This window comes from Carassius carassius, chromosome 41 (genome assembly GCF_963082965.1).
Source record: "Carassius carassius chromosome 41, fCarCar2.1, whole genome shotgun sequence".
Classification (NCBI taxonomy): Eukaryota; Metazoa; Chordata; class Actinopteri; order Cypriniformes; family Cyprinidae; genus Carassius; species Carassius carassius.
This window is the reverse complement of record NC_081795.1, coordinates 24,572,015-24,595,994: the sequence shown is the minus strand read 5'-3', so window position 1 is coordinate 24,595,994 and position 23,980 is coordinate 24,572,015. Positions and strand designations below refer to the sequence as shown.

The window sequence follows — 23,980 nt, the reverse complement described above, 5'->3', positions numbered from 1 at the left end:
AATTAACGGTCTTTACAACTATGTCCATGACATGTCTCATTTCAAGCGTCTGAGCAGCGAGGGCTTCTTGGTGTATTATACAGTGGTATCTGACTAGTTTCTCACCTCCGTACTTGACCACTTTCTCAGAGAGCAGCGACACGGCACCTGCTCTACTCCTGACTATTGCCGGTGCTCCATCTGTTGTCACACCGACCATAGATGCTAGGTTCACTTTGTATGCATCTTGACTGCGACACACAGCATCACAAATGTCGACTCCCTTTGTTGTGTCTTTCATACTCTCCACGCTTAGCAGCTCCTCGCCGATGTCAAAGTTCTCAGTGACTGTACGGATGAAAATCAGCAATTGCGCTATGTCGGAAATATCCGTGCTTTCATCCAGTGCAATGGAAAAAGCTCCCTTTCCTAGCCCCTCCACACGTTTTTCCAGTTGCTCTTTCAGATCACTGGCCAGATCTTCGATTCATCGTGTGACTGTGTCATTCGACAAACTAATGTCACGGAACTTTGTTTTTTGCTCTGGACATAAAATGTCGGCTACTTTCAACATGCAGTCTCGCACAAATTCTCTGTCACTAAACGGCTTGCTCCGTTTAGCTATTTCTTGAGCTAACACATAGCTAGCCTGTGTTACAGCTTCACCGGTTTTAGCCAAATTTGTGAAAACTGACTGCTGTGCAATGTAGCCTCTTTTAAGTTGTTCAAGCTTAGTGGTGCGCTCCTTGCCACTGAATTTATCGTAGGTTTTATGATTGGTATCATAATGGCGTTTTATATTGAAGTCCTTGCGCATTGCAATTACCTTCTTGCAGATCAGGCAAACGACTTTATCCGACCCGTGAGGTTCGACAAAGTAATCGTTTGTCCATTTATCTTGAAACTGCCTTTTCTCCTCGCTAACATGACATTTTTTTCTCGAAGGGCCTGGCTCTCGCTCCATCATCTCCATCTAACGTTACAGACAACCATTCCGTTGAGGCCTTCTGGGAGTGAGGTCAAGTGCGATCGGTCAGACCACACCTGTAATTACCGCTTATGCCTATAGATGCCGCTAAACACCACTAAACGGAGATTATTTTTTTCAAAGCAATGTACAGTTTTAACAGTTTTACAAATGTTATCAGATGTTATCGCGGGCCGCCAGAAATGTTTCAGCGGGCCGCCATTGGCCGGGCCGCACTTTGAGAACCAATGGTTTAGGGCATATTCCCAACACTGTAAATCATTTTAGCAACAGTCCACGGATATTTGAATTCTGATCCGCCGCAATATGTACCAGAAGCAGCATAATAAAAACACAGCAATACGTACCTATATCAACATAATAAAAACTTGCCAGGGTTCACTTATTGAACCTGTGTTTTTGCGCCACTCAGTAGACATTTATTTTTGACGTATTTTTATTAAACTAGGTTGACAAATCTATATTATATATGATATTAAGAATTAAACTTTATATAGTATGTTAATTTAATAATTAACACTTTTATTTTGCAAGAATGCTCGGAAGATGTACAAGAAAATAACTGATTTTAACTTTATGTGCCATACGCTATGTAAATTAGGACAAATTTTTACCTGGTTCTCATAGCATAAATGTACCTGGGTGCACTTTTAGCGAGACACAAAATACATACCAATAAGTACATACTTTCGATTAATAAAGCATAATTTTCACACAATTACTTGAAGAATATAATGTTATGACTTCAAAACAGTATTAATATGCTGGGAGAATTTAAAACAGATGCTTTTGAACGTTCACGTCACACATGTGTTTATATACCAGTTTTGCATTTGATAACATTATCGAGTAGGTTTAGGTTTGGGTTTGGTTTAGGGCAGGGGTTCTCAAAGTTTTGATAGGTGAGGGCCAATTTAGGAACCCAACATTGAACTGAGGGCTGCCAAAGGGGCGGGGGAGAAAAAGAAAAAAAAACTGAAGAGAAAATCCCATTTGAAATCATTTTAATGACCAGGTTGCATCTCTACAGTTTAAATTTATTGCAATAAACACATTTTAATTTATAACTGAGGCTAAACCTGGCAAAACTTGTGAAAATCTTGAAAAATTGCAATTCAAACAAAATCCCTGGTGTTTTCTACCCTCAACAGACAAATTTGGGATATAACAGTCCTGTGTGCAGTCCATTTCAAGTACAAACTTATTTAGAACAAACTGTCTCAGTGTGCCTTGCTTCTTATCAGCATAGGCCTTATTCAGGGGCAGTTCCAGCTACCAAAGCACCACAGGAAAACCTGAGAGAGAGAGAGAGAGAGAGAGATTTAATTATTATTTAAGATTTAATAGATCATTTATTATTATCTATTTGAATCCGTAATTGAAAAACGAAAAATGAACGGTTGTTGTCTTTTTGAAACGAAACACTTCTCAAAACGTCTTTTTGAACACCAAAATTTGAAACACCAACTGCTGCGCAAAAAAAGTAAATATCGACGAATTTTCAGATTTTTGTTCATGACTTTTTGCCACTTTTTTAAACATTGATTGTTTTATTTTATTTGACAAAAGCACAACGTTTTATTGTTATTATGAGTTCACATAAATAAAAGTAGTAGCGAATAATGTATTATTATTTTCTGTATGACCAGAAATTAGATAAAAATTTGAAGGTAATGGAAACGAGGCTATTAATAAGCTTGTCATTAAATCACACTGAATATTGATTACTTGGTCAACATACCCTTTTAAATTGCAATGGGATTTGTGGTGCTGTTTTCGGTTGGCCACGATTCCTCTGATGTCCGGCTCCATCTCCGTCGTTGTGATATGAAGGACAGCATGTAGATGGGCATCTGTCAGCCTGGATCTCAGCTTGGATTTGTTGATGGCCATGGTGGAGAAGGTCTTCTCACAGATGTATGTGCTTCCGAATAAAGATACCATTCTGACAGCATGCTGGCGAAGTGCAGGGTATGTGGATGGGGAAAGTCCTTTGTAGAACTCAATGACATTCTTGTCACGATATGCTGCTCTGGCCTCTGCGCTCTCCTGCAGGTCGATGAGCTCAAACTGCATTTCTGCTGGCTCTTCCTCAGGCACACATGAGAAAGGATTTTGGAAAATGTTGAATGCCTTCTCGTGGTCTCTGAAATCGGAGAAGCGGTGGTCGAATTCCTCTCGGAGTTTTTTTATGAGGTTATGGTTCTTTTCTGAACACAGCTGACGTGAAACTTGGCTCCCATCTGTGTCTGAGTCATCTACGAGTGACTTACAGGCAAGAAAATGAGTGAGATCTCCCTTTCGGAGCTGTCCCTGCAGCAGTTCAAGTTTTCGCTGGAAAGCTTTGACGTTGTCAAATAGTGTGGAAATGAGCTTCCCATGGCCTTGCAGCTTCAGATTAAGATCGCTGAGACAATTATTCATGTCAGCAAGGAACGCTAGGTCACATAGCCATTTAGTGTCACTTAACTCTGTCACATATTGTCCTTTTGACTCCATGAACTCTTTTATTTCTTTCTGCTCAGCCACCTGACGGCAGTGAAGTATATGACGTCCCCAAAATCTGCCTCTGACTGCGCCAAAAAAGCCTTAAATTGGCGGTGATTCAGACCTCTGGACTTCAGGAAATTAACGGTCTTTACAACTATGTCCATGACATGTTTCATTTCAAGCGTCTGAGCAGCGAGGGCTTCTTGGTGTATTATACAGTGGTATCTGACTAGTTTCTCACCTCCGTACTTGACCACTTTCTCAGAGAGCAGCGACACGGCACCTGCTCTACTCCTGACTATTGCCGGTGCTCCATCTGTTGTCACACCGACCATAGATGCTAGGTTCACTTTGTATGTATCGAGACTGCGACACACAGCATCACAAATGTCGACTCCCTTTGTTGTGTCTTTCATACTCTCCACGCTTAGCAGCTCCTCGCCGATGTCAAAGTTCTCAGTGACTGTACGGATGAAAATCAGCAATTGCGATATGTCGGAAATATCCGTGCTTTCATCCAGTGCAATGGAAAAAGCTCCCTTTCCTAGCCCCTCCACACGTTTTTCCAGTTGCTCTTTCAGATCACTGGCCAGATCTTCGATTCGTCGTGTGACTGTGTCATTCGACAAACTAATGTCACGGAACTTTGTTTTTTGCTTTTTTGCTCTGGACATAAAATGTCGGCTACTTTCAACATGCAGTCTCGCACAAATTCTCTGTCACTAAACGGCTTGCTCCGTTTAGCTATTTCTTGAGCTAACACATAGCTAGCCTGTGTTACAGCTTCACCGGTTTTAGCCAAATTTGTGAAAACTGACTGCTGTGCAATGTAGCCTCTTTTAAGTTGTTCAAGCTTAGTGGTGCGCTCCTTGCCACTGAACGTATCGTAGGTTTTATGATTGGTATCATAATGGCGTTTTATATTGAAGTCCTTGCGCATTGCAATTACCTTCTTGCAGATCAGGCAAACGACTTTATCCGACCCGTGAGGTTCGACAAAGTAATCGTTTGTCCATTTATCTTGAAACTGCCTTTTCTCCTCGCTAACATGACATTTTTTTCTCGAAGGGCCTGGCTCTCGCTCCATCATCTCCATCTAACGTTACAGACAACCATTCCGTTGAGGCCTTCTGGGAGTGAGGTCAAGTGCGATCGGTCAGACCACACCTGTAATTACCGCTTATGCCTATAGATGCCGCTAAACACCACTAAACGGAGATTATTTTTTTCAAAGCAATGTACAGTTTTAACAGTTTTACAAATGTTATCAGATGTTATCGCGGGCCGCCAGAAATGTTTCAGCGGGCCGCCATTGGCCCGCGGGCCGCACTTTGAGAACCAATGGTTTAGGGCATATTCCCAACACTGTAAATCATTCACTTTTAGCAACAGTCCACGGATATTTGAATTCTGATTCGCCGTAATAAGTACCAGAAGCAGCATAATAAAAACACAGCAATATGTACCTATATCAACATAATAAAAACTTGCCAGGGTTCACTTATTGAACCTGTGTTTTTGCGCCACTCAGTAGACATTTATTTTTGACGTATTTTTATTAAACTAGGTTGACAAATCTATATTATATATGATATTAAGAATTAAACTTTATATAGTATGTTAATTTAATAATTAACACTTTTATTTTGCAAGAATGCTCGGAAGATGTACAAGAAAATAACTGATTTTAACTTTATGTGCCATACGCTATGTAAATTAGCTACTGTGTAATGTAAACACTATAATTTAAAGTAACTTCAAATTTAAATACTTTGCCATTTTTACAAATACATTAAAATCCAGTAAAATAAATTACAGTATAAAAAGAATGTTTACAAAATAAACACTTGATAACATTTACCAACATTTAACAGTTGTCTGAAAGGTTTTCCTAATTTATTATTATAAACTGTCAAATAATCCCTGCAGTCGCCCAATTGAGGATTTAGTGGGGGTTCAAAGTGGATTTAAATATGGATGTTATGTTTGTCAAGTACAGTTTAAGCTGGTCTTCTCTCTCACCCCATGCTGAGTGTTGTGAAAAAATGAGACAGTAATAAAGCAGCATAATATATCCCCTTTAAAGAGAAAATTTAAAATTCTGACATTTAATCGCCCTCAAGTTGTTGCAAACCTGCACTGTAAAAAGTGTTTCTCTATATTTATTCAGTAAAATTGTGTCAAAAATTTACAAGCAATATTATCAATTAAATTTAACACATTTTAATTAAGTAGAAATAAGCATTCAAAATGAGTAGAATAACATGAAAAAATTAAGTAAAATTTACATAAAAATATTGATTTCATTAGACAAAAAACAAACAAAAAAACACTATGCTAAAGAATACTATGATATGCATGCCAGACCAGTAGTTGGCGATCATGAAACACCCTTCGAAAACATTATATACATCACATGACGTCAACCTTTTTACAAATTCACATGTTCAAAAGGTTGTAAGGCCCCCAAAACAGAGTTATTGAAGACACCTAAAGTTCACGAACAGAATCACTTAAGGAAAAAAATAAATAATTTGCTTACCATTGTAGTGGTCAGTGTTTTCTTTAGTTGGACTCTTGACCCTTAAAATTTTAAACAGATATTTTTTGGTTGCTAGTTGTGATGGAGCAGCTAGATAAGCCAAGAAGGAAATGCGACCAGATGGTGTTTGTTTTTACATCACCATTTGGTCTGAGTTGGGTGCGTCTTATCAATAACATGTGTCCTGTGGTTGAACAATATAAGCTTTGGTGTTCTCAGCATTATCAGAGAAATTCTTAGAAGCACCTTTGATCAAAATCTTGTTAAAAAAGAAAAGTGTTTTCATTTAGGCACACAGACATCAATAATCAGCCTGAGAACCTCAACTATGGTGACCATCAAAAAGCATGTTACACTTCATTCTGGGTGCCACCAATCAAAACTCATTTATGGCTCCCATCATGCTTTGCGGCATGAATAAATTATGAGCAACAATTCTATAGTAGCTTGTTTTGTGATTCTTACAGTTCATCTGTATATGCTGTTTGTCACCATTCTTGAGATTCATACGCTGGTTCTTGATGTCACTGTGTGTCAAGAAAGTTCCCCTCTCTCTGTTTTAAACAGAATTCTTAAACTCTGGATTACACTGAAAATTCCAGTTTTTTTTTTTGTTGAATCACAGGGCTGCTATAATGAATGTTATTTTGTCTCATCTGAATGAGTTCAGATATTCAGGTAGAACAAAGATTATGTAATAGCATAACCAACACTACCTGATCATCTTTATTCTTAGTTTGTCTAGCTGTTACAACTGAGTTACAACAGCAATACAAAATGTAATATTAAAACATCAAGGGTCAAGAGCACAACTAAAGCAAACACTGACCACTATAATGGTAACCAATAATTTACCCTTTGATTCTGTTTGTGAACTTTAGGTGTCTTCAATAACTCTGTTTTGGGGGCCTTAAGACACAGCCTTTTGAACATGATGCCTGTATCATATTTATGTAAGCAACAAGGGGTGTAACGATTCACTCGTTTTCTCGATGCATCGATTACAAACCCTGTCGATTCATATGCATCGATCTTGAAACATGATTTTTGAATCGTGAATCGCCAATCTTGGACAGTAATCGATTCAAAATGCTAAGAATCGAATGAATCGCGATTTCTATAGCGATTCAATGCTTTCAAAATGTATACACATTAAATTACTACACGCACGAATTAATGGAGACCTTGAAGAGTGTTCGTGAATCGTGCCTCTAATCTGTCCTTCACACGCTCCACTGTTTACCGCCTGAGACTGTGACAGGATTGTGCTCGCGCTCCGTTCGTCTCTGACACAGCTGATGTGTGATCTATAGGACTCGTGTCCAGTAATGCTAACGTGAAGTAGTTTTACTTTTCTGTAGTTTGTCAATGGCTCTCTGCATCTTACCGATGAGTTACCGGAGCCGTCGACAGCTGTATTTATTGCATGGACGGAGCAGAAATGTAAGTGTCTAAATCATACGCACAGATCCATTGAATGATAAATGTTTTTAAACAATGCGGATGAACCGAATATACGAAGGAAACTTTTAAAATTAACCACAGCATTAACAACGACCTTGAAATAAGAGCGCAAGATTTATCTGATAATCAGATGCATGAAAGTAGCGTTTGTTTCATTAGCAAACAGACATCTGGCGCGTTTTCTCTCAGAATCATTCGCTGATGGAGAGGAAAAGTTAAATAGAGATGAAGACGTTTTCACACTGAAAGAGAAGCGATCTCGCTCTCATAGATGTGCCAGGCTATATCTGCAGCTAAACTGAATAAAAGCAGAATGAACTGATGAAACCCACAAACAATTTATGAATGATGCAGTGCTAATTGACACTTATTACAGTACAGAAACTATAAAGTATATTTTCTACCTTATTCTGTGCAGAAAATTTAAATAATTGCTAATTATATGTAGCCTAGTATATAAAACAATCATAAAATTGCCATTAGCAAAAAAATATATATTACAAATGATTGATTATTGTCCAGCAGTGTATTTGATTTATTACAGCTAATTAAAAGTAATTAAAATAGAAGATAATTCCTTGTAAAAAAAAAAAAATAATAATAATAATTATAATAATTATTATTATTATTATGTAGGCTACATACATAAAATGATTGTATTTGACATTTCTGTCACTTCTGAAATTATGGCTACGCCCCTGGTGTGACAAAATGTCAGCTTATACATAATACTCTTTAAGCTCTTTTTTAAAAAATTGGCTTACATACATTTTTACGTATGCCATGTTGTATCATTAAACTAGCATTTAACAATGGACGAAAGTTTTTTTTTTTTTCTAACCTATGGTTCTCTAACCATAAATGCTACTGTAATTTGCCCCCTGGCTAAGCATTTAAATAATTTAGTAGAAGCATTTAAATAATCCCGTGAATGCACTTAAAGAATGCAGAATCGAATCGTTATAATCGAATCGAATTTAATTGTGAATCGAATCGAATTGAATCGTTCTAAATTTGCAAAAATCGTTATTGAATCGAATTGAAAACCTATGAATCGTAATTGAATCAACTCACTGCCTTGCCAAAGATTCACAGCCCTATAAGCAACAAAAATGTGAATTTGTAAAAAGGCTGATGTCATGTGCATGCATATAATGTTTCATGATCGCCAACTACGGGCCTGGCATGCATAACATAGTATTCTCTAGCATAGTGTTTTTTAGTTTTTTGTCCAATGAAATCAATATTTTTGAGTAAATTTTACTTAATTTTTTCATGTTATTCTACTCATTTTGAATGATTATTTCTACTTAATTAAAATTTGTTAAATTTAATTAATAATATTGCTTGTAAATTTTTGACACAATTTTATTTTATTTATTTATTTATTTTTATTTATTTATTTTTTTAAAGAATGTTTGTAACCAATCAGTTACTGGACCACATTGACTTCCATAGTATTTTTGTCTTCCATAATGGAAGGCAGTGGCTACCATCAACTGTTACACACATCCTTCTTTTGAGTTTGAAAGAACAAAGAAACACATACAGGTTTGAAACAACATGATGGTGAGCAAACAGTGTCAGAATTTTCATTTTGGGGTGAATTTCCCTGTAATTCAACTTAATATTTACTTTTAACCCAGAGCTTTATATCTCAATCTGATTAGCAAAATCTCTGAAGGTTAAGCTGTGCTCTGAAGGTCTTGCAAAAGACAAAGTGGATAAGTGGATCCAAACAGGCATTAAGTACTGCGAGCAGGACGGTCAGCTCCTTCAGGAAGTAGAAAACCTGCTCTGTTGTGCAGTCGTTCAGCAGGGGTTTGATGAACACGTATGGCAGTCTCACCAGATGATACGGCACAAAACACACACAGAAAATGACCACCAAAACTCGCATGTTACGCTTTGAGTTGCTCAGCTTAAAATTACCATGCTGATTTGGTATCGTAAGCTGTGCTTGACAAAGCTTCCGTACGTTCAGCCAGTAAAACAGAATCAGGGATACCAGCACAAAGAAAAACATTAAAAAGAACATGATCTGCAAGGCCAAGTAGATCTGTTGGAGAAAGTTGTTATGAAAGCTGTCACAGTCGAAACCACTGTGGGCTAAGGTTTGTTTATCAGCGCTGAAAAATGCAACAATGTAGGGACAATTAAGGCACAACAGGACGGCCCAGGTCATGGTGCAGATGTAGTGGGTCGAACGGACTGTTTGCAGCATGTGGGTCTGCAGTGGTCGTGCGATCTTCATGTACCTGAAACAAAAGAGCAGTGATTTGTGTATTTATGACTAGCTACTGATAATTTTTTAAGCTTTTATTCAATAAATTTGAAAACAAAGCAACTGAAATAAATACGAAAAACTCTTATAAATTAAAAAAAAAAAGTAATGTGTTGCTTTACTAGTTACTGGAAAAAAATAAAAGTGATTGTTACTCGCATTATTTATGAAGCTTCATCCCTAACACAGATAATAATATATACGGTAATATGGTTTTTTCAAATAATGTTTTATTATGCATGTTGTTTTTTGACAGACATTCATGTTGTAGTGTTCAAATGATGAGGATTTGAAAATAATTTTGAAGATAATGGTTTTTTTTTGTTTTATGTTTTTTAGCAAGTATTCAGTGAAGTGACTGAGTGTGTTATATTAATATTTTTAATTGTAATATTCCAACCGACAGCCAGAATACATTTTTTGGCAGAAGTGATAATGTTCATGAGGGATGAACTATGTTCGATTTTTGGGTTTTATAAAACATACTGAAGATATTTGCAATGCTTTTTCCTAAGTTCATTATACGTATTTACAGAATGAAGGTTATTTAGGTTATTTCAAGGTATAAATAGTTACATGTGACTCAGAAACTGACATATTTAGCTTGTCAAAAGTGTTACATTAAGCTGTCACAAATCTGTAGAAAATCAAGTAAATTTTTTACCAGAAAAGGTAAAGATTTTGATGCTCAAGGTTGTTTATTATCTATTATAATAATAAAATATATATATATATTTAAATAACAGTAATTTACAGCTTTCAACCATTAATTTACCACTCTTTTTTTTTTTTTTTTTTTACAGTATTTTGCCATAAATTCTACCATGGAAATTAACTCCACTCCCACTGCTTCAAACAGTTCGAGTTTAAAAGCTAGCATTCCTACGATGTTAGTACTATGAACTTATTTCATCACATTTACTGGCTTTATATAAAGCAGCAGAAGATCAGAATTTGTGACTCATCATTGACTGAAGCACAGGCTCTACTCTCCAGAACAATGGAGAACAACAAAAAATATTTTAGTTAAATTAACTTTTTTTTCATTTGGTAAATCTGACATTTACATTTTACAATATTACAATATATTACACTGTAAAAAAATTGTGCCGTTAAATAACAGTAATTTTCTGGCAGCAGGGGTGCCAGTAAAGTACTGTTAATTTACAGCTCTCAATCATTAATTTACCATTCTTATTTTTTTTACAGTATTTTACTGTAAATTCTACCATGGAAATTAACTCCACTCCCACTGCTTCAAACAGTTTGAGTTTTTAAAACTAGCATTCCTACGATGTTATTACTATGAATTTATTTCATTTGAGTCCACTGAGAAGGAATGTTTCTTAATATAAAACGGCAAACACTTAATGTGTAACTAAATGCATGACTTTTACTCAAATCACTGCAGTTCATTGTCAGCTATAGCACACATATATGTGCTGAAATACTTAACACAGAGATCACCACTGTATCAGTGACTCCACATTTACTGTCTTTATATATAGCAACAGAAGATCAGAATTTGTGGCTCATCATTGACTGAAGCACAGGCTCTACTCTCCAGCACAATGGTGAACCACAAAACTACATTAAACTAACAGATCTCTCTTGTGCAAACACACATTAATACAGTTGAGTTCAGTATTTACTCTCTTTATCAGTGTATGACTTTGCATAACTTTTTTTCTATGGATGTTCACAAATATTTTAGTCAAATTAACTTTTTTTCATTTGGTAAATCTGACTTTTACGTTTTACAGTATATTACAGTTTTTTCCTTGACTTAACGACAACAAACTGTAGAAAAACACTTTTTTTTTTGCTGGCAACCATTCATTTACGGCAAGAAACTGTAGAAAAACTGTTATTTACTGGCAGCAGGGGTGCCAGAAAGTAACTGTTTTTCTACAGTTTGTTTCCTGTAAATTAATTACAGTTTATTACTGTTAAATAATGTTTCATGCTGTTTTTTCTTCATCTTAAATCTTTAACCCTTTAAACCCCACAACAAAATCCTCAGTTTTAAATGAACACTTATAATGTGTGCACACTACAGAGTGTTTGAGTAACACTGAATCAGTGAAGTTAATGAGATAATTCTGTGATTAATTGATGATTGAGCATTAGTGATGAACACCTGCTATTAACAAACAGAATCACTAAAGGAAAGAGAAACACAAGAACTACAAATGACTTCAGCCACAGCCTTAGATGAAATCAATTGAAATAAAAGAATTCATCAAATCTCTCAAGATCTGATTACTCAACTCCTAAAACAGCTTCACCAGATTCACATTACTAACCAGATTGACTTTATTTGTCAGATGTCTACAGAAGATCTTATTGAGAGTTAAATAGGTTTAGGTGTTTTTTTCACTACAGTACCATGATGGAGATCAGTGTTTACTTTAGTTGGATTAACAAGAACAAACACTATTATTTCTGATCTAATTCCGTGTCACTTCTCTTATTGAATATTGATACTACAGGAAAAAAAGGAACACTGCTGAGCCATAAGTTAAGACTGTTAACAAAATTTCAGCTTTGCTGAAATTTAGACAGAAACATCAATAATCAGTGCATGATTCACAACAATGGTCACAATCCACAAAATAAATAAACAGAAAACGTCTGAACATAACAAAACATGCTACTAAAACTTAAGACAAAAGCAAAATTATAAGCACATAAGAATTCAAGAAAATAAGTGAACAATTCAGGGGCATATTTTATTCATGCTGCAATGCATGCTGGGAGTCATGGATGAGTTTTATCCTGTGCTGGTACCCAGCATGCATTGTATCATGAACCTTTTGATTGTCACCATTGTTAAGATTCATAAGCTGATTGTTGATGTCTCTCTTTGAGTGTTGTGGACACTGCTGCCCAAAATATTTAAAACTAAAACTGTGGTTAAATCCATATGTTCTGGTTATCACATTCCTGTTCTATTTTATAAAATTGAAGAAACAAAAAAAAAAAGTGTAATTCACTCACATATTTCAAAAAACAGATTAATATTTGATTACTATAGCAACACTTTAAGTCAGTCTAGTAGCTCATGCCTGATAGAAACAGCCATAATCACTTGACTATCAAAATTAATATTGCTGTAACAGATGTATCATAAAGATACAAATATAGCAATGAAACAAAATTTAAAGTACAAAAGTCAAGGGTCAGGAGCCCAACTAAAGCAAACACTGATCTCCACAACGGTGACGTCAAACGAAACAGTAATATTATCATCTAAATCTCTGTAATTCTCAATAAGATCTTTTGATCTCTGATCTTTGATCTGATAGAAATAAAGTCAGTCTGGTTAGTAATGAGTAAAGTTGGTAAAGCTGTTTGTTGATTGTTTAAATCTTCAGTTGATTTCATCTAAATCTGTGGCTGAAGTCAGTTGTAGTTCTTGTGTTTGTCTAGTTTCTCTTTTCTTCAGTAATTCTGCTCGTTAACAGCAGCTGTTGATCAGTGTCTGAATTCACTCATTAGTGTTCATTCTCTCTGTCAGTTATTCAGTTGTTAATTTACGATATATAGCAGCAGGCTACCTTCTCGAAAATGATGAATATTACCCAAAATGCACTGTTTTAATGAAAAACAGTATGTTACTGTCGAAATTTGGCCATTTTTTACAGCGATTTTTAACAGTGCAGTTTTTAATGACAAAACACCAGGGATAATCCAACATAGGACATGAACAAATAACATGAACATGAGCAGACCCGGCAAAAGAAAAGTGAACAAACAGGAACTTAAATTCAATGGATAATTACTTAGCACAGGTGGAAGGAACCTAATTAAACTAAACAAGGAAAGGAGCATTACCAAATAAGAAAGCACAGGAAGAACTATGGGGCAAAACAGGTCCAAAAATCTGAAATAACTCTCGCCTCCTGGAGGGCATGTCCTGCACCATAACAATTCAACCAGGGAGGTGGGGGTGGGTGCCCTGGGGTGTATTCCAGAAAGCAGGGTTAACTTACCGTGAACTAAACCCTGAACTTTCGGTTGATTAACCCCAAACCTTGCTGACTCGAGGTATTTGGTTCCAAAAACACATCCGGGAGTAAGTTCATTAAACTCAAAGTATGTTCCTGGTTAAGACTCAAGAAATTCTCAACAGAGCGACAAATCGAAGAGTCACTATAGAAACGGACGCTACAAAAAAAGCGAACCAAGCTGTTTCTTTCTTCTTCTTTTGTTCATTAGTTGTTTACATGCTTAGTGCATATCACCCCCTAATTGATGGCTGTGCAATTTTTATTTATTTCCATTTAATCTTTAATCCTTGAGAATGTGAATTATATAGTTTGTTTTATGCTAATTTATATTAAGTCATATCAGATATGTATTATGATTTAAATTTAGACATTATAGAAAATGCAGATCCATGTGTGAGATAATATAAAATGCAATAAATAAAATAAATAAATATATATTATATATTTAATATATAAATATATATTAAGTAAAAAATGACCTACATAGTATTTATACAGATAACTCTTATATATGCCAATAAAAGAAATAATCATATTAGAATAATATATTGCCTTATTTATTACTTATACACAGCAAAAAAAATCTGAGTGAAATTAACTGAGCTGGGAGCACATGTGAGACCACACTCAAGAGTGTGAAATTGTTAAAATAGGAGTGTTAAATTAACACTGAAGCAGAGTTAAAGTTAATGAGATAATTAAGTGAATAATTGAGTGATGATTGACCATTATTGACGAGACCTGATGTTAACATGCAGAATCAACAAAGACGAAAATCACTATTTTAATGGTGTCACCATTATAGTGGTCAGTGTTTGCTTTAGTTTGGCTCTTGACCCCTAAAACGTTAAAGTTAGATTTTAATTGGCTGCTGATGGACAAACTGATGGACAAACAAAAATTATTGTTATTCCTGAATTACTGAATTAAAGTAACATTGTTGATTATTGCAGCCCTATGATTCTTCAACAAAGTATTTCCAGCATTGTAAATACAATCTGAGGAATTTATTAAAAGTTGTTTGTTCAAAATTTTTCAAAAGAATCTTTCAGTTAGACATGCAAACATCAAGAATCAACCTGTGAATCTCAACAATGGTGAAAATCCAAAAAGCATGTTGCAGTGCATTCTGGGTGCCACCTATCAAAATTCATCCATGGCTCCCATGATGCATTGTGGCATGAATAAATTATTAGCTGAATTGTTTCAGTAATTTCCTTTATTCTTACTATTCTATTTTTGTTTTTTTATGTTACTTTTAGTAGTTTGTTTTCTAATGTTTAGAGTTGTTCTGTTTTTCTGAATTTGCTGCTTGTCACCGTTGTTGAGTTTCCTACACTAATTTTTGATGTATGTGAGTGCCTAAAACAAGCTTTTTTTATTATCAGAACAACTTTCAAGAAATCCTTTTAATTAGCGGGTACTGAACAACCACAGGGTTGTTATAATCAATGAGGTCAATCAAATCTGTTTAGGCTTTAATTGAGTTTGGTGATTCAGATCAAATGCCCATGTTTAGATTTTTTCTTGTCTGTTTGTTACAATTCAGTTTTAATAGTCAAACCAGATCTGACTTTAAAAATGTAAGGCTCAAGAGCCCAACTAAAGCAAACACTGACCACTATAATGGTGACACCATTAAAATAGTGATTTTCGTCTTTGTTGATTCTGCATGTTAACATCAGGTCTCGTCAATAATGGTCAATCATCACTCAATTACTCACTTAATTATCTCATTAACTTTAACTCAGCTTCAGTGTTAATTTAACACTCCTATTTTAAAACTTTCACACTCTTGAGTGTGGTCTCGCATGTACTCCCAGCAGAGTTAATTTCACTCTGGATTTTTTGCTGTGTATTAGCGCTTCCTCATTAACATATCATATATATATATATAATATTATATAATGTTGTGCGGTATCATGCCCACTGAAGGCTCGCTGAAGTGAACTAACCCTGGAACATAACCTGCTCTGGAGAAGGTTATGTTCAGAGAGTGAGTTGCTATGACAACTAACATATCCTGAAAGTTACCTCCGTTTTTGGAACCGAAAGTTGAGGTTATCCACTTACTTACTCTTAAACATACCTGAGTATGTTACATAACCTGCTTTCTGGAATACCCCCCTGGAGTCTGGAGCAGGACTGGGACACAGGGAGTACCTCCAGGGAGGAACAGGCTGTCCAGGGTGCCATGGCGGCACTGGGAGCTTATAGGCCATAGCAGAACAGGGAGCTCTGGGGGCCACAACACCACCACTGGGAGTGAGCACAAACTATGCCTGGGAGTACACACTTTATTAATGAAACATAAGCTTACAATTTACAGACAAGTATAATAGCTCAGAATGAATTAAACTGCTAAGATACATGTTAAGTTAACCTATATGTATGATATTTGTATAGAAAATCATTATAACGTGGTTTAACAGATGAAAACAGTGATGTAAAAAGGAACATTTTGGTATACAATGTATTATACATATACATATATACAAATTGATGATATCTCAGATCATTATTTAGTTTTGTGCAAACTTCATATAGCCAAAATTGTAAATTCTACTTCTTGTTACAAGTAAGGAAGAACCATGACTTCTACCACAAAAGACTGCTTTTTAAGTTATCTTCCTGATGTATCCAAATTCCTTAGCATATCCAAAACCTTAGAACAACTTGATGATGTAACAGAAACTATGGACTCTCTCTTTTCTAGCACTTTAAATACAGTTGCTCCTTTACACTTAAGGAAGGTTAAGGAAAACAGTTTGACACCATGGTATAATGAGCATACTTGCACCCTAAAGAGAGCAGCCAGAAAAAAGTAGCGCAGCTGGAGGAAAACAAAACTAGAGGTATTTCGTATTGCTTGGCGGGAAAAGTAACCTGTCCTAAAGAAAAGCATTAAAAACTACTAGATCCGATTACTTTTCTTCTCTTTTAGAAGAAAACAAACCTAACCCCAGGTATTTATTCAATACAGTGGCTAAATTAATGACAAATAAAGCCTCAACAAGTGTTGACATTTCCCAACACCACAGCAGTAATCACTTTATGAACTACTTTACTTCTAAAATCGATACTATTGGAGATTAAATTGCAACCATTCAGCCGTCAGCTACAGTATCGCATCAGACAGTGCACTATAGACCCCCTGAGGAACAGTTCCACTCATTCAATACTATAGGAGAGGAGGAATTGTATAAACTTATTAAATCATCTAAACCAACAACATGTTAGACCCTATACCATCTAAGCTCCTAAAAGAGGTGCTTCCAGAAGTCATAGATCCTCTTCTGACTATTATTAATTCCTCATCGTCATTAGGATATGTCCCCAAAACCTTCAAACTGGCTGTTATTAAGCCTCTCATCAAAAAACACACAACTTGACCCCAAAGAACTAGTTAATTATAGACCAATCTCGAATCTCCCTTTTCTGTCCAAGATACTAGAAAAGGTGGTATCCTCAAAATTATATTCCTTCCTAGAGAAAAATGGTATATGTGAGGATTTCCAGACAGGATTTAAGCCGTATCATAGTACTGAGACTGCTCTCCTTAGAGTTACAAATGATCTGCTCTTATCATCTGATCGTGGGTGTATTAAAGAAGATGTGCTGTCCTGATCTAGAAACGCAGTTTATCAACTGCAAGCCGTTCTATTCGCCGCGGGAGTTTCACTCGTTCATTCTGGTTAGTGTTTACATCCCTCCTCAAGTGCAAGTAAGTCTGGCTTTACAGAAACTCGCTGATCAGATCACAGACACAGAACACCAACACCGGACTCTGTTTTAATCATTCTTGGGGACTTTAATAAAGCCAATCTCTCCCGTGAACTGCCAAAATACAGACAGCATGTTACCTGTCCCACCAGAGACAGTAATATACTGGATCACTGTTACACCACAATAAAGGATGCATATCACTCTGTTCCACGAGCAGCTTTGGGACGTTCTGATCACTGTCTGGTTCATCTTATACCGACCTACAAGCAGAAACTTAAATCTGCTAAACCTGTAGTAAAGACTGTGAAGAGATGGACCAGCGAAACAGAGCAGGATTTACAATCTTGTTTTGACATCACAGACTGGAGCGTTTTTGAAGCTGCTACCACCGATCTGGACGAACTCACAGAGACCGTAACATCCTATATTAGTTTCTGTGAGGATATATGCATTCCTACCAGGACTTATTTAACATTCAACAATGATAAGCCATGGTTTACAGTAAAACTCAGACACCTTCGTCAGGCCAAAGAGGATGCCTACAGAAATGGGGACAGGGTCTTGTACAATCAGGCAAGGAACACACTGAACAAAGAGATTAGAGCGGCTAAAAAGACCTACGCTAAAAAGTTGGAAGACCAGTTTACTTCCAACGACTCTACTTCAGTTTGGAGAGGACTGAGAGCCATCACAAACTACAAGACACCATCCCCTTGCACTGAGGCTAATCAACGACTTGCTAACGACCTGAATGAGTTTTATTGTAGATTTGAAACCCCCAACACCCACTCTGACCATCTCCCTACACAACCATTAACACCTCCTGCAATCCCCCTCTCCATACCTCCTGCTCTTCAAATCTGTGAAGATGATGTGTGCCAGGTCTTCAAGAAAAACAAAAGAAGAAAAGCACCAGGCCCAGATGGCGTTACACCAGCCTGTCTGAAAACCTGTGCTGACCAGCTGGCCCCCATCTTTTCACAGATCTTCAACAGATCTCTGGAGTTGTGTGAAGTGCCTTCCTGCTTCAAACGCTCAACCATAATCCCCATTCCAAAGAAACCCAAGATAACAGGACTTAACGACTACAGACCTGTGGCTCTAACGTCTGTCGTCATGAAGTCGTTTGAAAAACTGGTTCTGGCTTATCTGAAGGACATCACTGGACCCTTACTGGACCCCCTGCAGTTTGCGTACCGAGCAAACAGGTCCGTGGATGATGCAATCAACATGGCATTGCACTTCATCCTGCAACATCTGGACAAAACAGGGACTTATGTGAGGATCCTGTTTGTGGACTTTAGTTCGGCTTTCAACACCATCATCCCAACAACCCTCCAGACCAAACTGACCCAGCTCTCTGTTCCTAGCTCTATCTGTCAGTGGATCACCAGCTTTCTGACAGATAGGCAACAGTTAGTGAGACTGGGGAAATTCATGTCAAACAGCTGCTCCACCAACACTGGTGCCCCTCAGGGATGTGTTCTCTCCCCTCTGCTCTTCTCCCTGTACACCAATGACTGCACCTCTAAAGACCCCTCTGTCAAGCTCCTGAAGTTTGCAGACGACACTACAGTCATCGGCCTCATCCAGGACGGTGACGAGTCTGCTTACAGACAGGAGGTTGAGCAGCTGGCTGTCTGGTGCAGTCTTAACAACCTGGAGCTGAACACGCTCAAAACAGTGGAGATGACTGTGGACTTTAGGAGAAACCCCCCTGCACTTTCCCCACTCACCATCATGAACAGCACTGTGACTGCAGTGGAGTCATTCAGATTCCTGGGAACCACCATCTCTCAGGACCTGAAGTGGGACAATCACATTGGCTCCATTGTGAAAAAAGCCCAACAAAGGTTGTACTTCCTTCGCCAGCTGAGGAAGTTTAACCTGCCACAGGAGCTGCTGAAACAGTTCTACTCAGCCGTCATTGAGTCAGTCCTGTGTACTTCAATTACTGTCTGGTTTGGTTCAGCTACAAAATCAGATATCAGAAGACTACAGAGAACTGTTCGGACTGCTGAAAGGATTATTGGTGCTCCCCTGCCCACCCTCCAAGAACTGTACACATCCAGAGTGAGGAAAAGGACTCAGAAAATCACTCTGGATCCCTCACATCCAAGTCACCCCATCTTTGAACTTTTGCCATCTGGCCGGCGCCTCAGAGCCGCAAATACAAGAACAGCAAGGCACAAGAATAGTTTCTTCCCCCAGGCAATCTACCTCATGAACAGTTAAATGTTTCCCACTTAAACTTATGCAAAAATGTGCAATATCCTTATATTTATTTGTTACCCCTCCATCCTAGAACATTCCTGCATCTCACTCAATCCTATTCCATTATCATTTATAGCACAATTGTTTATACACTTATTTCTTTGCCAATTTGTAAATCTCCTGTAATTTTTTTTTTTTTTTTTGTCTGTGTGTTGTTGTCTCTGTTTACTGGAAGCTTATGTCACTAAAACAAATTCCTTGTATGCGCAAGCATACTTGGCAATAAAGCTCTTTCTGATTCTGATTCTGATTCTGATCTCTCTATTAGTTCTATTGGAACTTAGTGCTGCATTTGACACAATTGACCACAACATTCTTTTGCATAGACTTGAACACTTTGTTGGCATTAATGGAAGTGCATTAGCATGGTTTAAATTGTACTTATATGACCTCCATCAGTCCGTAGCAGTGAATGAAGATGTATCATATAGATCACAAGTGCAGTATGGAGTACCTCAAGGCTCAATACTAGGGCCGCTACTCTTCACGCTTTATATGTAACCCTTGGGAGATATCATCAGGAAGCATGGTGTTAGCTTTCAGTGTTATGCTGTGATACACAGCTCTATATTTCTTCTCCGCCCGGTCAAACACACCAATTTGAAAAACTAATGGAATGCATAGTTGATATAAAAAACTGGATGACGAGTAATTTCTTACTGCTAAATTCTGAAAAAACAGAGGTGTTAATTATAGGACCTAAAAACTCTGCTTGTAATAACCTAGAACACTGTCTAAGACTTGATGGTTGCTCTGTCAATTCTTCGTCATCAGTTAGGAACCTAGGTGTGCTATTTGTTCGCAATCTTTCCTTAGAAAGCCACGTTTCTAGCATTTGTTAAACTGCATTTTCCATCTCAAAAATATATCTAAATTACGGCCTATGCTCTCAATGTCAAATGCAGAAATGTTAATCCATGCATTTATGACCTCAAGGTTAGATTATTTTAATGCTTTATTGGGTGGTTGTTCTGCACGCTTAGTAACCAACCTACAGCTAGTCCAAAATGCAGCAGCAAGAGTTCTTACTAGAACCAGGAAGTATGACCATATTAGCCCGGTCCTGTCAACACTGCACTGGCTCCCTATCAAACATCGTATAGATTTTAAAATATTGCTTATTACTTATAAAGCCCTGAATGGTTTAGCACCTCAGTATTTGAATGAGCTCCTTTTACATTATAATCCTCTATGTCCGCAAAACTCAATTTGATAATACTTATCAAAATCAACTGCAGGCGGCAGATCCTTTTCCTATTTGGCGCCTAAACTCTGGAATAACCTACCTAACATTGTTCAGGAGGCAGATACACTCTTGCAGTTTGAATCTAGATTAAAGACCCATCTCTTTAACCTGGCTTACACATAACATACTAATATGCTTTTAATATCCAAATCCGTTAAATGATTTTTAGGCTGCATTAATTAGGTAAACCGGAACCGGGAACACTTCCCATAACACCCTATGTACTTGCTAAATCATTAAAAGAATGGCATCTACTCTAATATTTGTCTGTTTCTCTCTTATTCCGAGGTCACCGTAGCCACCAGATCCAGTCTGTATCCAGATCAGAGGGTTACTGCAGTCACCCGGATCCAGCACGTATGCAGAACAGATGGTGGATCAGCACATAGAAAGGACCTCTACTGCCCTGAAAGGGACCGGAGACCAGGACAACTAGAGCCCCAGATACAGATCCCCTGTAAAGACCTTGTCTCAGAGGACCATCAGGACAAGACCACAGGAAACAGATGATTCTTCTGCACAATCTGACTTTGCTGCAGCCTGGAATTGAACTACTGGTTTCGTCTGGTCAGTTGGCCCCCCAACTGAGCCTGGTTTCTCCCAAGGTTTTTTTCTCCATTCTGTCACCGATGGAGTTTCGGTTTCTTGCCGCTGTCGCCTCTGGCTTGCTTAGTTGGGGTCACTTCATCTACAGCGATATCGTTGACTTGATTGCAAATAAATGCACAGACACTATTTAACTGAACAGAGATGACATCACTGAATTCAATGATGAACTGCATTTTGCATTATTGACACACTGTTTTCCTAATTAATGTTGTTCAGTTGCTTTGACACAATGTATTTTGTTTAAAGCGCTATATAAATAAAGGTGACTTTATTTGACTTAACTTGACCAGTCTTCCAAGCTTCCAAGTTTTTGTCTAATATATTTGTGTTGGCTGGTTACATTCTCATTCTTGTTAAACAGTCTGAAACCATATTCCAGAATGCAGTGGTCTTCCTTAATTGCAACTGCAACCTCATCTTGATTCATATCACTTAACTTCCAGTATGAATCGCTAAATCCAGTTGGAGCAGGTTCAGCAAAAGCACACAATGCTTGAACTCTTGTTTTACCTCGTTTAGATGTCTTACCCTGAGGCTTAAAATTGCTGACCTGAAAATGTCGACACATCACTCTTTTTCTGAACAATCCATAGCAGTAAACACAGTGCATAAACTCTTGTCCTTCAGTTTTTTTGTTAGGTTGCTTGCATGGGATGAGTTTGCCTTTGCAGCTCTCCAAAACTTCAACATTATGTTCAAAGTTCACCTTGTTTCGGATATAATCTAAATGCAGTCACCTTTCTTTCGAGTTCTTTGGCAAACCTAATGCCTTTGCAACCTCAACAACATCGCTGTGTCTACGTGACAAGTGTCTTGACATTTTCTGAACTACGTGTCCACAATAAAAGCAGTGATGTTTCTTGTTATATCTCCTTGAACCATCCTCCTTTTTTAAAACTGGATTAACATAGACAGATGGCTCTTCTTCAGGTGGAATTGAAACACTCATCTCCTTGTTACTATATGTTGCCACTTTTTTCTCTCTGCTCTTTTTTCTGCCACTAGGAAATCTGGAGTTAAGACTCATTTCAAAGCTTCTGCTCTGACTGGACTCAAACCGGCTTGGACTTGATGACTTGCTTCTGCTCTGACTGGACTCAAACTGGCTTGGACTGGACTTGCTTCTGCTCTGACTGGACTCAAACCGGTTTGGACTTGATAACTTGCTTCTGCTCTGACTGGACTCAAACTGGCTTGGACTTGATGACTTGCTTCTGCTCTGACTGGACTCAAACTGGCTTGGACTTGATGACTTGCTCCTGCTCTGACTGGACTCAAACTGGCTTGGACTTGATGACTTGCTTCTGCTCTGACTGGACTCAAACTGGCTTGGACTTGATTACTTGCTTCTGCTCTGGCTGGACTCAAACCGGCTTGGACTTGACTTGCTTCTGCTCTGACCTGACTCAAACCAGCTTGGACTTGCTGACTTGTTTCTGCTCTGACTCGACTTGTTTCTGCTCTTAAAGAAAGATGACTGTGCTTTATTTTCCAGAAACATCTCCATGATCCAGTCACTGTAATTGCTTTCCTCCCTGGAATTTGCAATATACTCATCTCCACTATCACCACACGAGTCATCAGATTTTGCAATATTCATCTGACTCATCTGAATATTTCAAAAGAGAAAAACAATAAAGTTAAAAGGATTAGTTCCCCCAAAATAAAAATAATAATAAATGTCCTTTATCCTAGATGTGTATGAGTATAGTATCAGTAGAACATCAGTAGAAGAAGTACATTTTTTGAGAAGACTTTGGATGTTTAGCATGCATGATAATTGTGCATTACAGAGCTTTCGAAAAAATAAAAAATAGATATAGGTCACTCATTTTGACCAGCAGCTAGGCCCTACTGTGAACTGCTGTTAGAAATGTCTTTAACATTGATTTATTACAATGTTCATCTTAATTTCGATTGACATAGCCAGCCTTTATGACAGAAGTCTTGAAATTGTTAGCTGCCCTTAATTTCCATTTGATGTCTCTTAACATCTAAAGGTTTACCAATGAAAGTCATGTACATATCTAAGCACAAGATTTAAGCCTACAGTATGACAAAACTGACAATATGATTTACTGTTGGGAAGACATGTTTCGTAAGGGAGAGATTATAAATGTAATGTTGATTTCTGGGTTTAGGTAGCACTAACAATTAAGTGATATAAAGGATGACCAAGACTTACATGATGTCTGCAGTTTCTCCTCGGCCTTTTTGAAGCCATTTCAGGCTTCGAGGAAGGTTCATCTCTGCTGTCATCACTTGACTCATAAACAGGTACAGAAAAATCTGGCACTCTATCCATCTGCAAAAAGGGAGTTGTGTCAAGGTATGATTGTCCATTGTTGTCCACATTCTATTAAAA

General features: G+C 37.4%; 1 protein-coding gene across 1 annotated transcript; it reads right to left on the bottom strand.

The window, feature by feature from the left end:
- Positions 1-8,918: 8,918 nt before the first annotated feature.
- On the bottom strand, positions 8,919-23,874 carry LOC132122999 (P2Y purinoceptor 14-like). The gene is made up of 2 exons (XM_059533534.1): positions 23,801-23,874; positions 8,919-9,721 (listed from the first exon to the last, which is right to left on the bottom strand). The coding sequence occupies exons 1-2, from the start codon at positions 23,872-23,874 to the stop codon at positions 9,130-9,132; spliced, it is 666 nt and encodes a 221-aa protein (XP_059389517.1). The 3' UTR covers positions 8,919-9,129.
- Between the last annotated feature and the right edge of the window lie 106 nt (positions 23,875-23,980).

Coding starts and splice junctions, on each gene's coding strand:
- LOC132122999 (XM_059533534.1), bottom strand. CDS start 23,874: ATGACAGCAGAGATGAACCTTCCTCGAAGCCTGAAATGGCTTCAAAAA. Junction 9,722..23,800: donor GGAGAAACTGCAGACATCAT/GTAAGTCTTGGT, acceptor CTTTTGTTTCAG/GTACATGAAGATCGCACGAC.